General features: G+C 36.7%; 1 protein-coding gene across 1 annotated transcript; it reads right to left on the bottom strand.

Moving 5' to 3' along the window:
* Positions 1–9251: 9251 nt before the first annotated feature.
* On the bottom strand, positions 9252–13781 carry ALDH11A3 (aldehyde dehydrogenase 11A3). Its single transcript, XM_079059757.1, has 9 exons — positions 13506–13781; positions 11997–12190; positions 11179–11307; positions 10935–11054; positions 10707–10843; positions 10450–10605; positions 9984–10362; positions 9688–9804; positions 9252–9602 (listed from the first exon to the last, which is right to left on the bottom strand). Exons 1-9 carry the CDS (start codon positions 13648–13650, stop codon positions 9489–9491), a joined length of 1491 nt encoding a protein of 496 aa, XP_078915883.1. The 5' UTR covers positions 13651–13781; the 3' UTR covers positions 9252–9488.
* Positions 13782–14790: the final 1009 nt, after the last annotated feature.

Raw genomic sequence — 14790 nt, 5'->3', positions numbered from 1 at the left:
CTTTAGGAAAAGGCCCATTGGAAAGGCTTGGGCCCAATTTGGAAAACTGGGCCATAGGTGGGCCATAATTGGGCCTTGATGATTATGAGATATTGGACCATCGGAATGTCAAGTGTTTGGACTAGAATAAATGGTTGGGCCTTAAGGTAAGACCATGTAGAGTTTTAGGCCCAATTTAGAAAATTGGGCCATATGTTGGGCCTTGGTTGATTATTTGGCTTTTGGGCCTTCAGAGTGTGAGCTTGGGCCTTGGTTTTGGACCAATCTAGGTTTGGAATAAAATAGTCTCTTTACCCCAAGTATGGAGTTATGGTTATGCATTGAAACCCAAATGGTTAATTGAGTGTTGTTTTGATGTTGACAGTTTGGGAATCTGTCATCCAGCAGCTAGAGTTTTATCTATGGGACTTCAGCAGTTTGAGGTGAGTCTCCTCACCATACCAATGGGTCGAAGGCACTAATTCCGGCCCATTATGTGTTATGTGTAATGCTAGTTGAGTATGTGATATGCTAGTTGATTATGTGGTATGTGGTATGCTTGTTGTCTTTGTGATACTTGCATGGAAGACCCCAGGGGGTTCCCGAGGCACTTGGATATAAGACCATGTGGGGGTTCTCATGGAATTACAGGTTAAGACCATGTGGGTTCCCATCGCACTCGGTGTAAGACCTTATGGGTTTCCATGACATCCTTAGTTAACACCATGTGGGGGTTCCCATGGCAATGAGCTAAGACCATGTGGGGGTTCCCATGGCACCCGGAGTAAGACCCTGGAGGGTTTCTAGGGCATCCTTATATGTTTTCATGATTAGCTTATATAATATTTTTGTGCTTAGTTAAGACCATGTGGGGGTTCCCATGGCAGTGGGCTAAGACCATGTGGGGGTTCCCATGACCCCCGGTGTAAGACCTTGGAGGGTTTCCATGACATCCTTATATGTTTATATGCATGGCTTATGTGATTGATATGTTTTATGTGATTATGTGGATTATGTGGGGTATGCTCTGGGGAACTCATTAAGCTTCGTGCTTAGAGTTTTGTTTATGGTTTCAGGTATCATCGGTTTGGAAAGGAAGGGCCCGACTTGATCGCAGCGCACACACCCGTGTTTTCCGCAATATTTGATTATGGGATGAAGTCTGATAAATGTTTTTAATTAGCAATGTTTTTGGAAAGCTTGGATTTAAAATATATTTGTGTTTTGACTATAATGAAAAATGAAATTTTTACCCTTGATTTTTGGGTCGTTACACAAAGGCATCAAGTTGATGACTTTATCATTTAAGATGTTTCCCAAGAGCAAGATCTGTGAGTTGGAAGTTTATACTTAAGGCATTAAGTGCTTAATGTGAATTTTGGTCATCAGGGGAGTGCGCGGGGCGTACATATGCGTACGATTAACGTAACATGTTCAACACTCATTTTTCCTCCTTACTGTTAAGGTTTGTACGTGGGGCGTACTGGTCGTACGCATGGTGTACTCACTAGAAGACCTTTTGAGCCATCTATGGGCCTTAGGTTTTTGGGTCATTCTTGGGCTTTGGATCTTTAGGGGCTTTGGCCATGGTTAGATGGGTCAACTGAGAGAAGGGTAAAATGGTCGTGTACCCTTAGCATGTAGGATGATAATCCTGGCCACTTATTAAGGGTTATTACCCTGATTATTTATTAGGGTTAATTTGGATATTTTCAGTGTGAGGGGTCGTGGTACCAGCAGCTCGAGAGTGTGATTTGTCTATCTTCAGACTGAAGTGAGTTTCCTCACTGTGCTTTTGGGTCAAAGGCATCAATGTCGGCCCGTTGGATTATGTTGTAGGATAGCAGTGGTCTTTGTGACACTTACTGATATGTCTGTATATGCTTGTCGTCTTTGTGACTCTTGCTAGTATGACTGTATGCTTATAGTTGTAGGGGTGAAATAGACCCGTACCGGTTGAAAGATACCGAAGGAGTCGGAAGGGACTTAGAGATTCAGAAGGAACTCAGCGATTCAGAAGGGACTCAGAGAGTCGGAAGGGACTCAAGGGTGAAATAGACATGTTACATGTTTTAGTATGATATGTATGAATGATGTATGATATGTGGTATTTGGGGAACTCACTAAGCTTAGTTCTTACGGTTTAAGTTTATGTTTCAGGTACCTCCGGTTCGAAAGGGAAGGGTCCGACTTGATCGCAGCGTATCCAACCGTGTTTCCACATTTTTATGATTATTGGATTGTACTATGGTAACTATTTTCACATTGACATACTTCTGGATGGTTGATATGTATACTTGATGGTTTTTGGTTGACTTAAAAATGAAATTTTTACTTATGATTTCTGGAATGTTACAGTTTTAGTTTTAGTAGAATTTCGCAAATTGTATATAAAACTCTGATAATTCCCTTAGATTAGTTGTTAGAAAATTCGGGTCGTTCCATTAATAATCTTATATTAACCTAGTTAAATCATTGTCTATTAAAACCACCCAAACATTACAAATACCATTCAAACGCCATATGTAAGATGACTATTAAAACCATTTTATACAATATACTTTTCAAACCATCCAAACATTACAAATACCCTCCAAATGGGGGATTTCAAGTACAAATATATACTTACAACCATTTAAACACTACTAAAAACAGTCATTGTTATAACTACCAAAACAACCACATGCCACTAAATCTTGTACACTACTAAAAAAACATAAACAATATAGCTACCAACAAAACAACAACCATCTATATCAATGTCATCATCTATTCTGCTCTATAAACCCATTTGATTCTTTCATATCTTGTTGATAGTCAACCCATTTGAAAAAACCACATCCCCCTTCTTCCTACATAATAAGGTTAGTGCATAATAAGCTTAGTGCAACCCCAATTAAATGAATAACTTAGGACGATGAAATAAATCAAATTAATTGTTTCCTTAGAATTAGGACACCCACAAATTTCTTTCATGGCTTGTCTGGTGTGCGTGAAACATAGACATAGCATACATCACCACATCCACATTTCAATTCGCCCTTCTTGCATCATGAAATCCCACTTTAGCTTGATTTTGCAGAGGATGGTAGCATCTTGCGTGGGAGAAAAATATTAAATGCGATTGAAATTGTTATAAATAACAAGACCAAAAAAAAGTCAATTTTCACAACAAAACTCCTACTTGATTTTCTATCCATGAAGAAACATAACACACACTTGATTTTCACAAAGATAAAGTTTTTTTTTTAAAAAAACAAGCCGAGTTCTCATTGGTATTTTCAAGAGGTATTTATTTATCAGTGCGGCTAGAAAAGCTTTTTTCTTGCAAACAAGCGAGGACGAGGTAATGTTTTAAGAAAAAATTTAAGCCCAATACCACCATCTTTTATCTCTTTCCAACAAATGAGGAAGCCCATTGCTCTCCTGTGTCTACACACTGCTACACATGTTAACATTCCTATAATATATGTACTAAAACATAAATTAGTCTCCGTTTCAAGCAGTCATTTTGATGTCATAACATAAAAAGAGGTTATGTTATGATATAACTACACAAAAATGATAATAAAGATTAGACAAAATTACAAAAATAATCTTTTGGTTTGTTATTTTCTTTAGCTAAGGTCTAAACTTACCAAAAAATTATGGATTTGCTCTTTTTGTCAAGTAAAGTCGTAGATTTGATCTTTTCAAAACTAGAAAGACTATTAATTATTATTAAATATACAATCGGCCCATATTTTTACCCCGCCCTCTCGTCTAAGATACTTATGATTTCTATTTTTGATATTTTGGGTTTTCGTACTTATAGTTTAAGATCAAAGCACCATTGAGACCTTCAACAACGAATTAACTAAATAAATTTTGTTAACTTGTTGAAAACCTAAAATATGAAATCTAGTTAGAAATGAATGCCCGAATTTCTCAAATATTCCCTCAATACGTATTTATCTTAATTTCAAGACATTGAATATGTTGGTATTTGATCAGTTTTTCACAAACCGTTCTACAAGAAACAATGTAACAAAAGAGAAAAGAACAGAGTTTTTGAGGCAAATGCTTCTAGTGTGTTTATTCAATAAAAAACTAGGGCAAAAACACGTACATATTGCCTTGTAATTTAAAGTAAAATACTTGCTGAAAAATAGGAACTAACTAATACTAGCTAAAGACCAGGTAATCAGATACCATGTGCCTTTGATTTATTCTTCCTAACACATAAAACGTGTTTATTAATTAAGATTCTAAATTACTTGTAACATTCTCCTCTTAATTCAGAATCTGGTAATTGACTTTACCCCAATCAAGTCTCTCATTTCTTCATACTTCACCCTTGCCATTGACTTTGTAAGAATATCTGCTTTCTGCTTTGTCCCACACACATGACTGACCACTATTTCCCCATCCTCTACACATTCTCTTATAAAGTGATACCTTATATTGATGTGTTTGCTACGCCCATGGAAAACTGGATTTTTCATTAAGTCAAGAGCTGACCTATTATCAACTAACAGGTCAATTGGAGGTACCCTTTGCCCAGTGATTTCAGTGAGAAGCCGGCGAAGCCATATGCCTTGGCAAGCTGCTTGAGTTGCAGCCATAAATTCTGCTTCACAGGATGACAGGGCCACACTACGTTGCTTTTGTGATGCCCATGTCACTAAGTTCCCATTCATGTAGAATGTTATCCCTCCTGTACTCTTCCCATCTTCCATGTCTTTTCCAAAATCACTATCAGAGTACCCAGTGAGGGTGACTCTCTTCTCTCCTCTAGTGTATGTAAACCCATAGTTCAGGGTACCTTTGATGTATCTAAGTATTGCTTTCACTGCTTGGAGATGTTTTAAGGTTGGTTTCTCCATAAACCGGCTAACTACTCCAACTGCAAAGGAGATATCAAGGCGTGTGTGTGTTAAATACTTGAGTGCACCAACTATACTTTTATACTCAGTAGGATCCACCAGCTCACCCTCTTCATCTTTGAACAACTTTAGTTTGTGTTCCATGGGGGTTCTTGTAGCATTACACCCTATCATGTGTGTTTTGTTCAAGATGTTCTTTGCATACGCCTCCTGCTTCAAAGTTATCCCAGTCTCATATTGATTAACTTCAATTCCCAAGTAATAATTGACTAGCCCAAGGTCACTCATCTCAAATTTGGCCTTCATTTCGAGTTTGAATTCTTTCACATCTTTGGGATAGCTACATGTGACCAGTAAATCATCCACGTACACACCTACTATCAAGATGTTGCTCTCCTTCTTTCTTGTGTAAACAGAGTACTCTTGATAGCACCTTGTGAACCCTAAGCTTTTTAGGTACTTATCTAGGCAGACATTCCAAGCTCTGGGAGCTCGCTTTAATCCATACATGGCCTTTGAGAGCTTGTACACTTTGCCTTCTTCTCCCTTTTTCTCGAAGCCTTCAGGCTGCATCATGTACACTTCTTCATTCAACCTTCCATTCAAGAAGGCCGATTTCACATCCAGGTGATGTACCCACCATCCACTTGATCCAGCGAGAGACAAAATTACACGTACTGTTTCAATTCTAGCCACTGGAGTGAAAACCTCCTCATAATCGATGCCCTGCTTCTGTATGTATCCTTTTGCTACAATTCTCGCTTTATACTTTGAAATTCTCCCATCTCGATCTCTCTTCACCTTGTAAACCCATTTTAACCTAATTGCTTTTCGCCCTTTTGGAAGATCAACCAGGGTCTAGGTCTTATTCTTCTCAATTGATGCTAGTTCTTCCTTCATAGCCTTGACCCATTCGTTTCTTGCTTTCGCTTCTTGGTACATGTTTGGTTCTTCCTTGTTGCAGATCATCAGCAATTCTTCGGGGGGTAATTGTATCTCCTTTGTGGTCTCGTATAGGTCTGTGAGTAATTGATACCGTTTCGGGGCGCCACCGCCTATAGAGCTCGAGGCGGTGTTTGGAGACGCAACTTGAGTCGTAGAAGCTGGGGTTATGTGTGAATCAGACTGGGCGCTTTGTGGGCTTCCAGGTAGTGGACTAAGTGGGCTCACTTGTGGTGAGTTATTGGGTTGTTCTCTCCAATCGTCATTATTAGTTGACCCGCTTGACCCGACACCATATTGAGGAGTGCATGGATTCAGATCGTCGTCATCATCTTGAGCTTCATCTTCTTGGACTTCAATCTCACCCAAATCGTTGAAATCAAATCCTTCCACTGTGAAGGTCATACCTGGGATTGCTTTGATCTTGGATTTCTCCCCCCTATTCCAGGTCTGATCTTCTTCAAACACCACATCTCTACTCACATATATAGATACTGTATCAGGATCCAATAGTCTGTAAGATTTCGACCCCTTTTCAGTTCCCAGATACACTACCTTCTTACTTCTATCATCCAATTTCTCCAGGTGATTCTTGGCTATCTTCATGTGTGCGATACACCCAAAAACCCTTAGGTGACCGATATTCAGCTTTCTTCCAGTCCACATCTCGTACGGTGTGATCTCCTTGAGGGCCTTAGAGCTCAATCGATTCAAGATGTAAACGGTATGGTTTACTGCTTCTCCCCACAATACATCAGGTACTTTCATTGTCTTTAAGCAGCTTCTAACCATATCCAAAACTGTTCGATTCCTCCTCTTTACAACCCCGTTCTGTTATGGGGAGTAGGGTGAGGTGTAATGACGATTGAGCCCAGTTTCATCACAATACATGGTGAATTGGTTTGAGAGAAACTCTCCTCCCCGATCTGTTCTAAACATCTTTAATTTTTCTCCAGTTTCCACTTCAACTTTTGTTCTAAAATTCTTGAAAGCCTGAAATGCCTCATCTTTTGTTTTTAGCAGGTACACCTACATTACCCTGCTGTAATCATCCACCAGTAGCAAGAAGTACATGTTCCCAACTGGTGTTGGTGGTGAGACTGGACCACACAGATCACCATGAAGCTTGTACACGAAGGGAATGGATGCCTAATTTGCTTCCCCATGAGACATCCTTCATAAGGTTTAGATGGAATCACCATCTTGGGAATTCCCTCAATCAAACCTCTATCAACCATCAACTTTAAAGAGGTAAAATTTACGTGTCCTAACCTTGTGTGCCATAGCCATGTAGGGTCTTTAATTTCAGCAATTAGACATCTTGTATTGACTTCTTCAAGTTGGATTTTATAGAGACGATTTTGGGATTTTTGTACCTTCATTAGCAATCTTCCTGTGCGGTCATGAATCCAAAGAAATGGCTCCTTTATCCTGATCTCATCTCCTCCTTCTGATAATTGACCAAGGCTAATAATATTGCTGGATAAATCAGGTATATAGTATACCTCTTCACATCTTCTTAATTCACCATTTTTACATTGAAATACTATTGACCCCTTTCCTTCAATTCTAACTCTAGATTCATTTCCAAATTTGAAATACCCTTGTATTTCTCTGTTCAGGTTGTGGAATTTTGTTTCATCACCAGTCATGTGATTGCTTGCCCCTGTATCAAGATACCATATACTCGACTGGTTTGTAACTCCCATGGAGCATCCTATGGGTGGAACCCAACTTCATAATCCATGGAGCCTCTTAGCCCACTATATAAGATAGGGAAGATTTACATAATCTACCCATATATTTAATTAGTTATCTTTTGATCACGTAATTAATACTAAATTAATTCTTGATCAAACTAATTAAATAATATTATTAATATATTAGAACTTATAATATATTAATAAACCATAAGTGTTATTTCTCTCATTTTAGTTTATCCAATTGCATGGTGCCATGCAACCCAAATGGACCATGCCGGGTCGGGTCAAGTACATACCAGAAATAGTTATGGACTTAGACACCTTATCCAACAGTATCAAGATACCATATACTCGACTGGTTTGTCTCTCCACCTTTTATTTTCAACTTTGGATGCACATTTTCTTCATTCAGGAATACTTCATCAATTTCCTTTTTATTTTCAAGGGACATTAACAGCAGTGCAGGTTCAAAGTCTTCTTGAATCAGGTTGTTCTCGTGACTTCTCTCCTTTCTTGGATTCTTGCACTCAGCTGCATAATGACCATGTTCCTGGCAGTTGTAGCACTGCACTGTGCTTTTGTCATGACTGTTAGAGGCCCCATGGCTTCCTTCCTTTTGGTGATTTGACCCACTTTGCCACGACCACGTCCTCCACCATGTCTACCCCTGCCTCTGCCTCGTCCCCGTGAGCCTCCAAAACCTCCTCTATGCGATTTGGATTTGGAGTCACTATATCCTTTCTTCTTGTTTCTCTCTGACCACTCTTGATGTGTCAAGATAAGCTTTCGATCATCACTTTCGGTATGCCCTTTAATCCTTTCTTTATGTGCTTTTAATCTGCCAACTACTTCTTCTACAGTCATTTCATCTAGATTTCCAAATTGTTCCAGGGTTGAGGCTAATTACAGGAATTTGGTTGATACTGCCCTAAGCAGCTTCTTCACCACATAGGCTTCATATACTGTATCACCTAGAGTGCGCATTGAACTAATGATGTTATCTACTTTCACCGCAAATTCATCCACTCCTTCTGACTCTTTCATGGTGAGTGACTCAAACTCAGCTTTTATAGTTTGTATTCTTGCTGTTTTTACTCTGTCAGCCCCTACAAATCTTGTCTTCAGAGCCTCCCATGTCTCTTTGGCTGTTCTCTTTTCAGCTAGTGACATCAAAAGATCTTCTGGTATCCCCTGGTAAATAACTGCTAGTGCCATTTTATCTTTCTTGGTGTCAACAACTGTATTTGAAGTTATGGGTTCTACTGCATCTCACACACCATGAGCCTGCATGAAGACACGCATCTTGATTGCCCATGCTCCATAGTTTGTTCTTGATAACATTGGATAATGGAGAGTTATTTGACCTTCTTTGTCACCATTGCCATTTTTTCCTGTCATCTCTTCACGAGATTGATACTTGGGCATGCACCAGGATTGCTCTGATACCACAGTGTTGGTAGTTGATCAGTTTTTCAGAAACCGTTCTACAAGAAACAATGTAACAACAGAGAAAAGAACAGAGTTTTTGAGGCAAATGCTTCTAGTGTGTTTATTCAATAAAAAACTGGGGCAAAAACACGTACATATTGCCTTGCAATTTAAAGTAAAATACTTGCTGAAAAATAGGAACTAACTAATACTAGCTAAAGACTAGGTAATCAGATACCATGTGCCTTTGATTTATTCTTCCTAACACATAAAACGTGTTTATTAATTAAGATTCTAAATTACTTGTAATAGAATAAAAAGTAGATCGAAATGCTATAGCCAAACCCCTTTTCTTTCACCGGTTTATGCCATCAAGAACATAATTAAAAAAGACTCACAAGTCAATAAAAATCGCTAATATCTATCCCGAAAGTACAATCCTTAATGCATGAAATATCGTTCACCATTTTTGGTAGCACTAAACATTATTTGAACTTATATTAAGAACAAAGAAGCCTCAATAATAGTTCATTTCTTATTTATTTCATCAAACACATTATATGCATATCATCTACCCCATCGTATAACTTGGGGTTGGTAAGTTGATTACTGTGCTCTTGATTTTCGTCATCATATTAATACTGTTCGTGATTCCTTGGGACCCGATCCCACTATCCTTCAAACCCTGTCAAATCAATTTAACAGTATCAATATCAATAACTACAGAATCATAGACTCGTATAAGTTTTGTAACATTTGTAGCAGTTCACCTGAAAGGGGAAGTGATCAGGGCCACGAGCCGGGGCAGAGTTTATTTGGACTGTCCCGGTTTCCATCGCATCACTAATCAAGATTGCTTTGTTGATGTCTTTAGTGAAGACACATCCCTATCATTAAGTAACATTTTTAGCTATGTCAAGTCTACAATCAATGTTGTTTCAAAGACCTAGAAAAATGCCATAAATTTTATAGCTTTTTATAACTATAAAAAACCATACATTTCCAACCCTAAAAAGTTTACATATTTTAATTTTGAAACCATGAAGCATTGGGTTTTTGTATATACCTGAAGACCAAAATTGCTAGCATTACAATGGTGGATCCCTTCTTCAATGGAGTTGATCCTAATAACAGGCACAATGGGCCCAAATGGTTCCTCCCATGCAATTCTCATGTCGGGTCGAACATTATCTAGCAACAATGGCCAAATAAGGTTGCCCTCACGCTTATACTCCTGACAAAACGTTGCTCCTTTCGTCTTTGCATCCTTAGCTAACCCTTCGATGAAATTTGCAGACGACTCAGAGACCACCGGAGTGATGTCACAATCATCCTCCGGTGGGCCCACCTTCAACTTCGCCACCTTGGCGTTCACTTTTTCGACTAACTCATCTGCCACCGATTCCATCACCAATACAACTTTAACAGCAGTGCATCTCTGACCACTGTATTAGGGTTCCATTAGTTTATACCATTTCATCGAAAGTATCGCAGATTTTTGGTGACATAAATTGTTAACAATCGATCAATACCTGTAAGAAAAACCTCCTTTGATGATATTTGCTGCAACCAAATCAAGATCAGCGTCTTCCAGAACGATGCATGCATCTTTTCCTCCGAGCTCCATCTGAAGTGGCACCATGCCGGCTTTCTTGGAGATTGCTACTCCGGTGTCACCTCCGGTGAAGCTGGAAATAAGTAGAGATTAAAAATGGTTAAAAGAAGTCATCTTTTGAGCACTAACGTAAAAACCCAATACGAAAAACCATGTGTTCGAGTGTATGATTACCTGATACAGTTAACTCCGGGATGCATGGTGAGGAAATCTCCGATCTCCGATCCTTTTCCGGTGATACAGCTGATTAGGCCTTTGGGAAAACCTGCTAGGTTCCAGCATTGGACCATATGAAGGCAAGCCACTGCACCCTGAAAAACAGGTTCGTAAAAGGGTTTTAGAAAACTTGAAAACTATATCTCAACATTAATGGAGTCATGTGTTGTTAGATCGGAAAACCACCTGAGTTGGGGGCTTGAGGACGAGGGAGTTTCCGGCGATAAGTGCAGGGCCGATTTTGGAGACGGCGAGATTGACCGGATAGTTGAAGGGTGGTATGGCCAAGACAACTCCGAGTGGGATCTGATATAGTTTATAAAATCCGAAGAAAACCCAAACTCAGAATCCAATTTTCGATCAAAATCATGAATCTTTTTGCAGGTTTTTGATGAAAAGATGGAAACTTTGTGTGCAGAATTTAGTGTACCTTTGAAGTGAGACAATACTTTGTTCTCTCATTGCCTGGAAAACTATCGGAAACCAGGAACTTGCCTTCTCCTAGAATCCTGACCCCTTCTTCAGCGCAATAAGATATGAGATCCCCTGATCGAACGACCTTTATAAAAAAGTACGAGTTTTAATGCATAGATAAATAATTAAAACTCATTATAAGCTCTTGAAATAAATACATCTTTTGGAAAAGACTTTTAAGATGCTCAATTACTTGGTTTCTTGATCCATTTATGTTTCTTGGAAGCTAGGAAAAAAAACTGCATCTTGTAACTACAATAATACAAAATAGCATTTTGTTGTTTCGTGATATCCATTGTTAAGTTGTCATGATACAAATTAACACTATATTTATACGATCAATATTCAATGTGATTTTTGGATCTAATGTCTTTTTATTACCATTAAATGATGTGTAGATGAAATGACAAAATAGCATTTTGGATGTTACGTGATATGCATTGTTAAGTTGTATGTCATAATACAACTAAATAATTAATGCATGGCATAAGATATTTTTATTATTAAATAATGTATAGATGAAATGTTGTATGAAACACCGATTTTGTAATAAATCTTTAGTAAATATAACGGCACAATTAAGAAAAACAAAGAAAGAATAAATGATGGTATAGATTTTACTCGTTATTTTTGCGTTAATTGAATTAAATGCGAAACACGCATATATAGATTTTAAAATGAATTTTTTGTCCCCTTTTAAGTATGTAAAGTCAAAAAAGACAACACCCAATATTTTTAATGTAAAGTTAAGATTTACGCATAAATGAGTTGTACCTCAGTGACTGAATCCTTGGCTGGTTTTGCAATCTCCTTAACTAAACACTCGGCGATGGGAGCTTTGTGCTCTTTGAGAATGGCAGCTGCCTTGTGAAGAAGCTCGGCTCGTTTCCATAGTGGTGTTTTCGCCCATTGCTTTTGTGCAATTTTAGCTGATTCCATTACTTTATTCACCTCTTCTTGTGTACATGCTGATAAATAAAAATCATTCATCAGTTTAGACTTCAAAATGAAATAAAATGGTATTCATGTTTTTATATTGGTTGTTACTATACCCTAGAGTAAATTAATACGAGATATCTTGAATTGAAATCTTATTATGCTCTTATGTAACATAAATCAAAGAATAAATTACAAATTTTGTACTTAAGTTTGTTATTTGTTTTGTAGATTTGGTCTTTATATTTTACTTAAAATCACAAGTTTGTTCCTATTAATTAAGAGCTACATTTTAGTTGTCAAATGACTAATATGTGTTTGGAAAACTAGTTGATAATTAGAAACTGAAAATTAGTATTTGATAGCTAAAATCTAGTAGCTGAAAGTTGTAGTTTTTGTTTGTGCAGAAATACTTGACCTAAGTAGCTGTTAACTTTTAAAAATGTAAAATTAAAAAAAAATAAAAAACTAAAAACTAAAAGCTCTCAAAAACTACTTGAAATAATTTTGGAATAATTTTGGAGTTAATGACTTCTTTGTTTAAAACAAAAGTTAAAAGCTACTACTATGTACGTAACATTTTTTTGGGTTATTTCGTAAAAGTTAAAATCTTTCAAAATCTTTGTACACAACATGCTCTAAATCCGCAACAAATGCAAAGTTAAAGACAACTTTTGAAAGAAGTCAAAGAATTTGACCAAACTTGTGATTTAAGGTTTAACATAGGGACCAAATTTACAATTTACTGGTTCGTTATGATGATAAACTTTAGAAGCGTGATGTTTTCGAAAATATTTGAAATGTACCTTACGATGGGCCCCCTAGTGTATCAAAGATACCAAGGTACAATCTCAAATGCACAAAGTACAAATAGAATAAAATTGTTAGATCAGAGAATCAAGATATCCCCGTTGCTCTCAGCCAACCAATTGCTTTGAATTCATAAAAAATTATCTTCTTACTTTTAATCATTTAAATTGTATTTTAATACGTGTATATTAATATTAAGTCACATATATATGAAGTTATGAACGACTACTGTTATATTAGTTGACGGAGTTTGCGAGGACTTCACATGTACTGTTTTCACTTTTCAGTTTGTATTTACAGTAGAACTAACAGTAAAATATTTCAATGTAATATCTTAAACTAAATAAGTTTTTTTCGTAATCTTATAATCAATAAATGTAAATTTTCATAAGCAAGCTCAATTTCCTTGTATTTTTTGTCTGTTTATTTCCTTAACAAAACAATTTATTTGTCATATACTAAATTATTAAACAAAAAATATAATATGTACTAAAAAAAGAGAGAGAGAATATAAGAATATTACTGTTGTCTTTTTACCTTGAACCTTGTACTGAGTGGTTCTAGTAGTCGGGTTAATAATGGCAACAGATTTACCAGAAGCAGATTTCTTCCATTCTCCATCAGTGTAATATTTGAACACATCGCCTTCTATTATCTCTTCAAAAACACCAGTTCCTGCCATTGATATGCTTAAAAGCTTTCTCTTTCTACCCTTATCGCCTTTACCCGGTGTTTATGTATGAGAGAGAGAGAGAGATAGAATGTGTGTGTGTGTGTGAGAGGATGAATGAATGGTGGATGGTTTTCTTGAGGTGTTGATGTGTATAAATATTGGAGGAAGGTGAGCCACACTTGGTAGCAAGTGTACCAAAACAAATGAGTCAAAAAAATAAAGGAGTGAAAAACAAATAACGATTTCAATAAAATAAAAATAAAAAAGTTAACTTCGTGTTATTTAAGTTTATGAGATGGGCTTTTATGTTTTTATGTTAAGATTTTGTTTGGCGTCAATAATTTTTTATTTTTATTTTTATGAGTATTTACTATTACTGTTTGTTAAGATTACAAAAGTAGTTATTTGTAAATTATAAGTTAGTTTTACGATAAATTTTAAGATAATTATTGAGAAACTAAAGCCAAACTTTTATTGATAATTATTGATAAATTTTAAGATAATTATTGATAAATTTTAAGATAATTTTAAGATAAATTTTAAGATAGTGTGCATGCTCGGAGAATGAGACAGCTATTGTTGTAATTCAAGTAATAAGTTGATTTTCTGAAACAGTAAGCAATGAATAATGAGTAATCAATATGGTGTTTAAATAAAAAATGTTTTATTTACGCTCAAAAGCTTTTGGGCCATATAGGATTAATATTATTATTGTGTTTCACTCTGCATGTTTTGACTTCCAGAATAACTAGGTTATTCCAACATCCACAGTCGGTCATACATTGGAAGTAGGTATGAAGCAAGACTGTCATGAATCTGTCTGTAGATTGTCTAAGTGCTTAGACATAGCACAAGTTTGCTGCAGAGTTCATGAATGCTTTAATAAGATTAGAGTATTGGATCAAACCCACGCTCACTTGAATCACTTTATCGTTTTGTCATGAGTAATTGTGAGACGATAACATTGTATATTCTTGAAACCGAGACGTGTGAGTTGTTATTTGTTGCTCGGTTGCGCATTGATAATAAGAAAACGCACCAGTAACTTGGTGTTATAAAACTTATTGTTGTGTGTGATTCGATCAGTAAATGCAAGCGAGCATTTGAGTCGAATTTTATCCATTCCTTTTACCCAAAGTAGGATAAAAG

This window comes from Lactuca virosa, chromosome 7 (assembly GCF_052849685.1).
Source record: "Lactuca virosa cultivar CGN04683 chromosome 7, Lactuca_virosa_CGN04683_v6, whole genome shotgun sequence".
In the NCBI taxonomy this organism is placed as follows: Eukaryota; Viridiplantae; Streptophyta; class Magnoliopsida; order Asterales; family Asteraceae; genus Lactuca; species Lactuca virosa.
Note: the sequence above shows the minus strand (reverse complement) of the source record. Positions and strands in the feature narration are given on the sequence as shown.

What these genes read in the sequence shown, in the direction of transcription:
- ALDH11A3 (XM_079059757.1), bottom strand. Translation starts at nt 13,650, where the DNA reads ATGGCAGGAACTGGTGTTTTTGAAGAGATAATAGAAGGCGATGTGTTC. An exon ending in AAAGGAGGTTTTTCTTACAG is followed by an intron (nt 10,363 to 10,449) that starts GTATTGATCGAT and finishes ACCCTAATACAG; the next exon opens with TGGTCAGAGATGCACTGCTG. An exon ending in CTAGCAATTTTGGTCTTCAG is followed by an intron (nt 9,805 to 9,983) that starts GTATATACAAAA and finishes ACTTAATGATAG; the next exon opens with GGATGTGTCTTCACTAAAGA.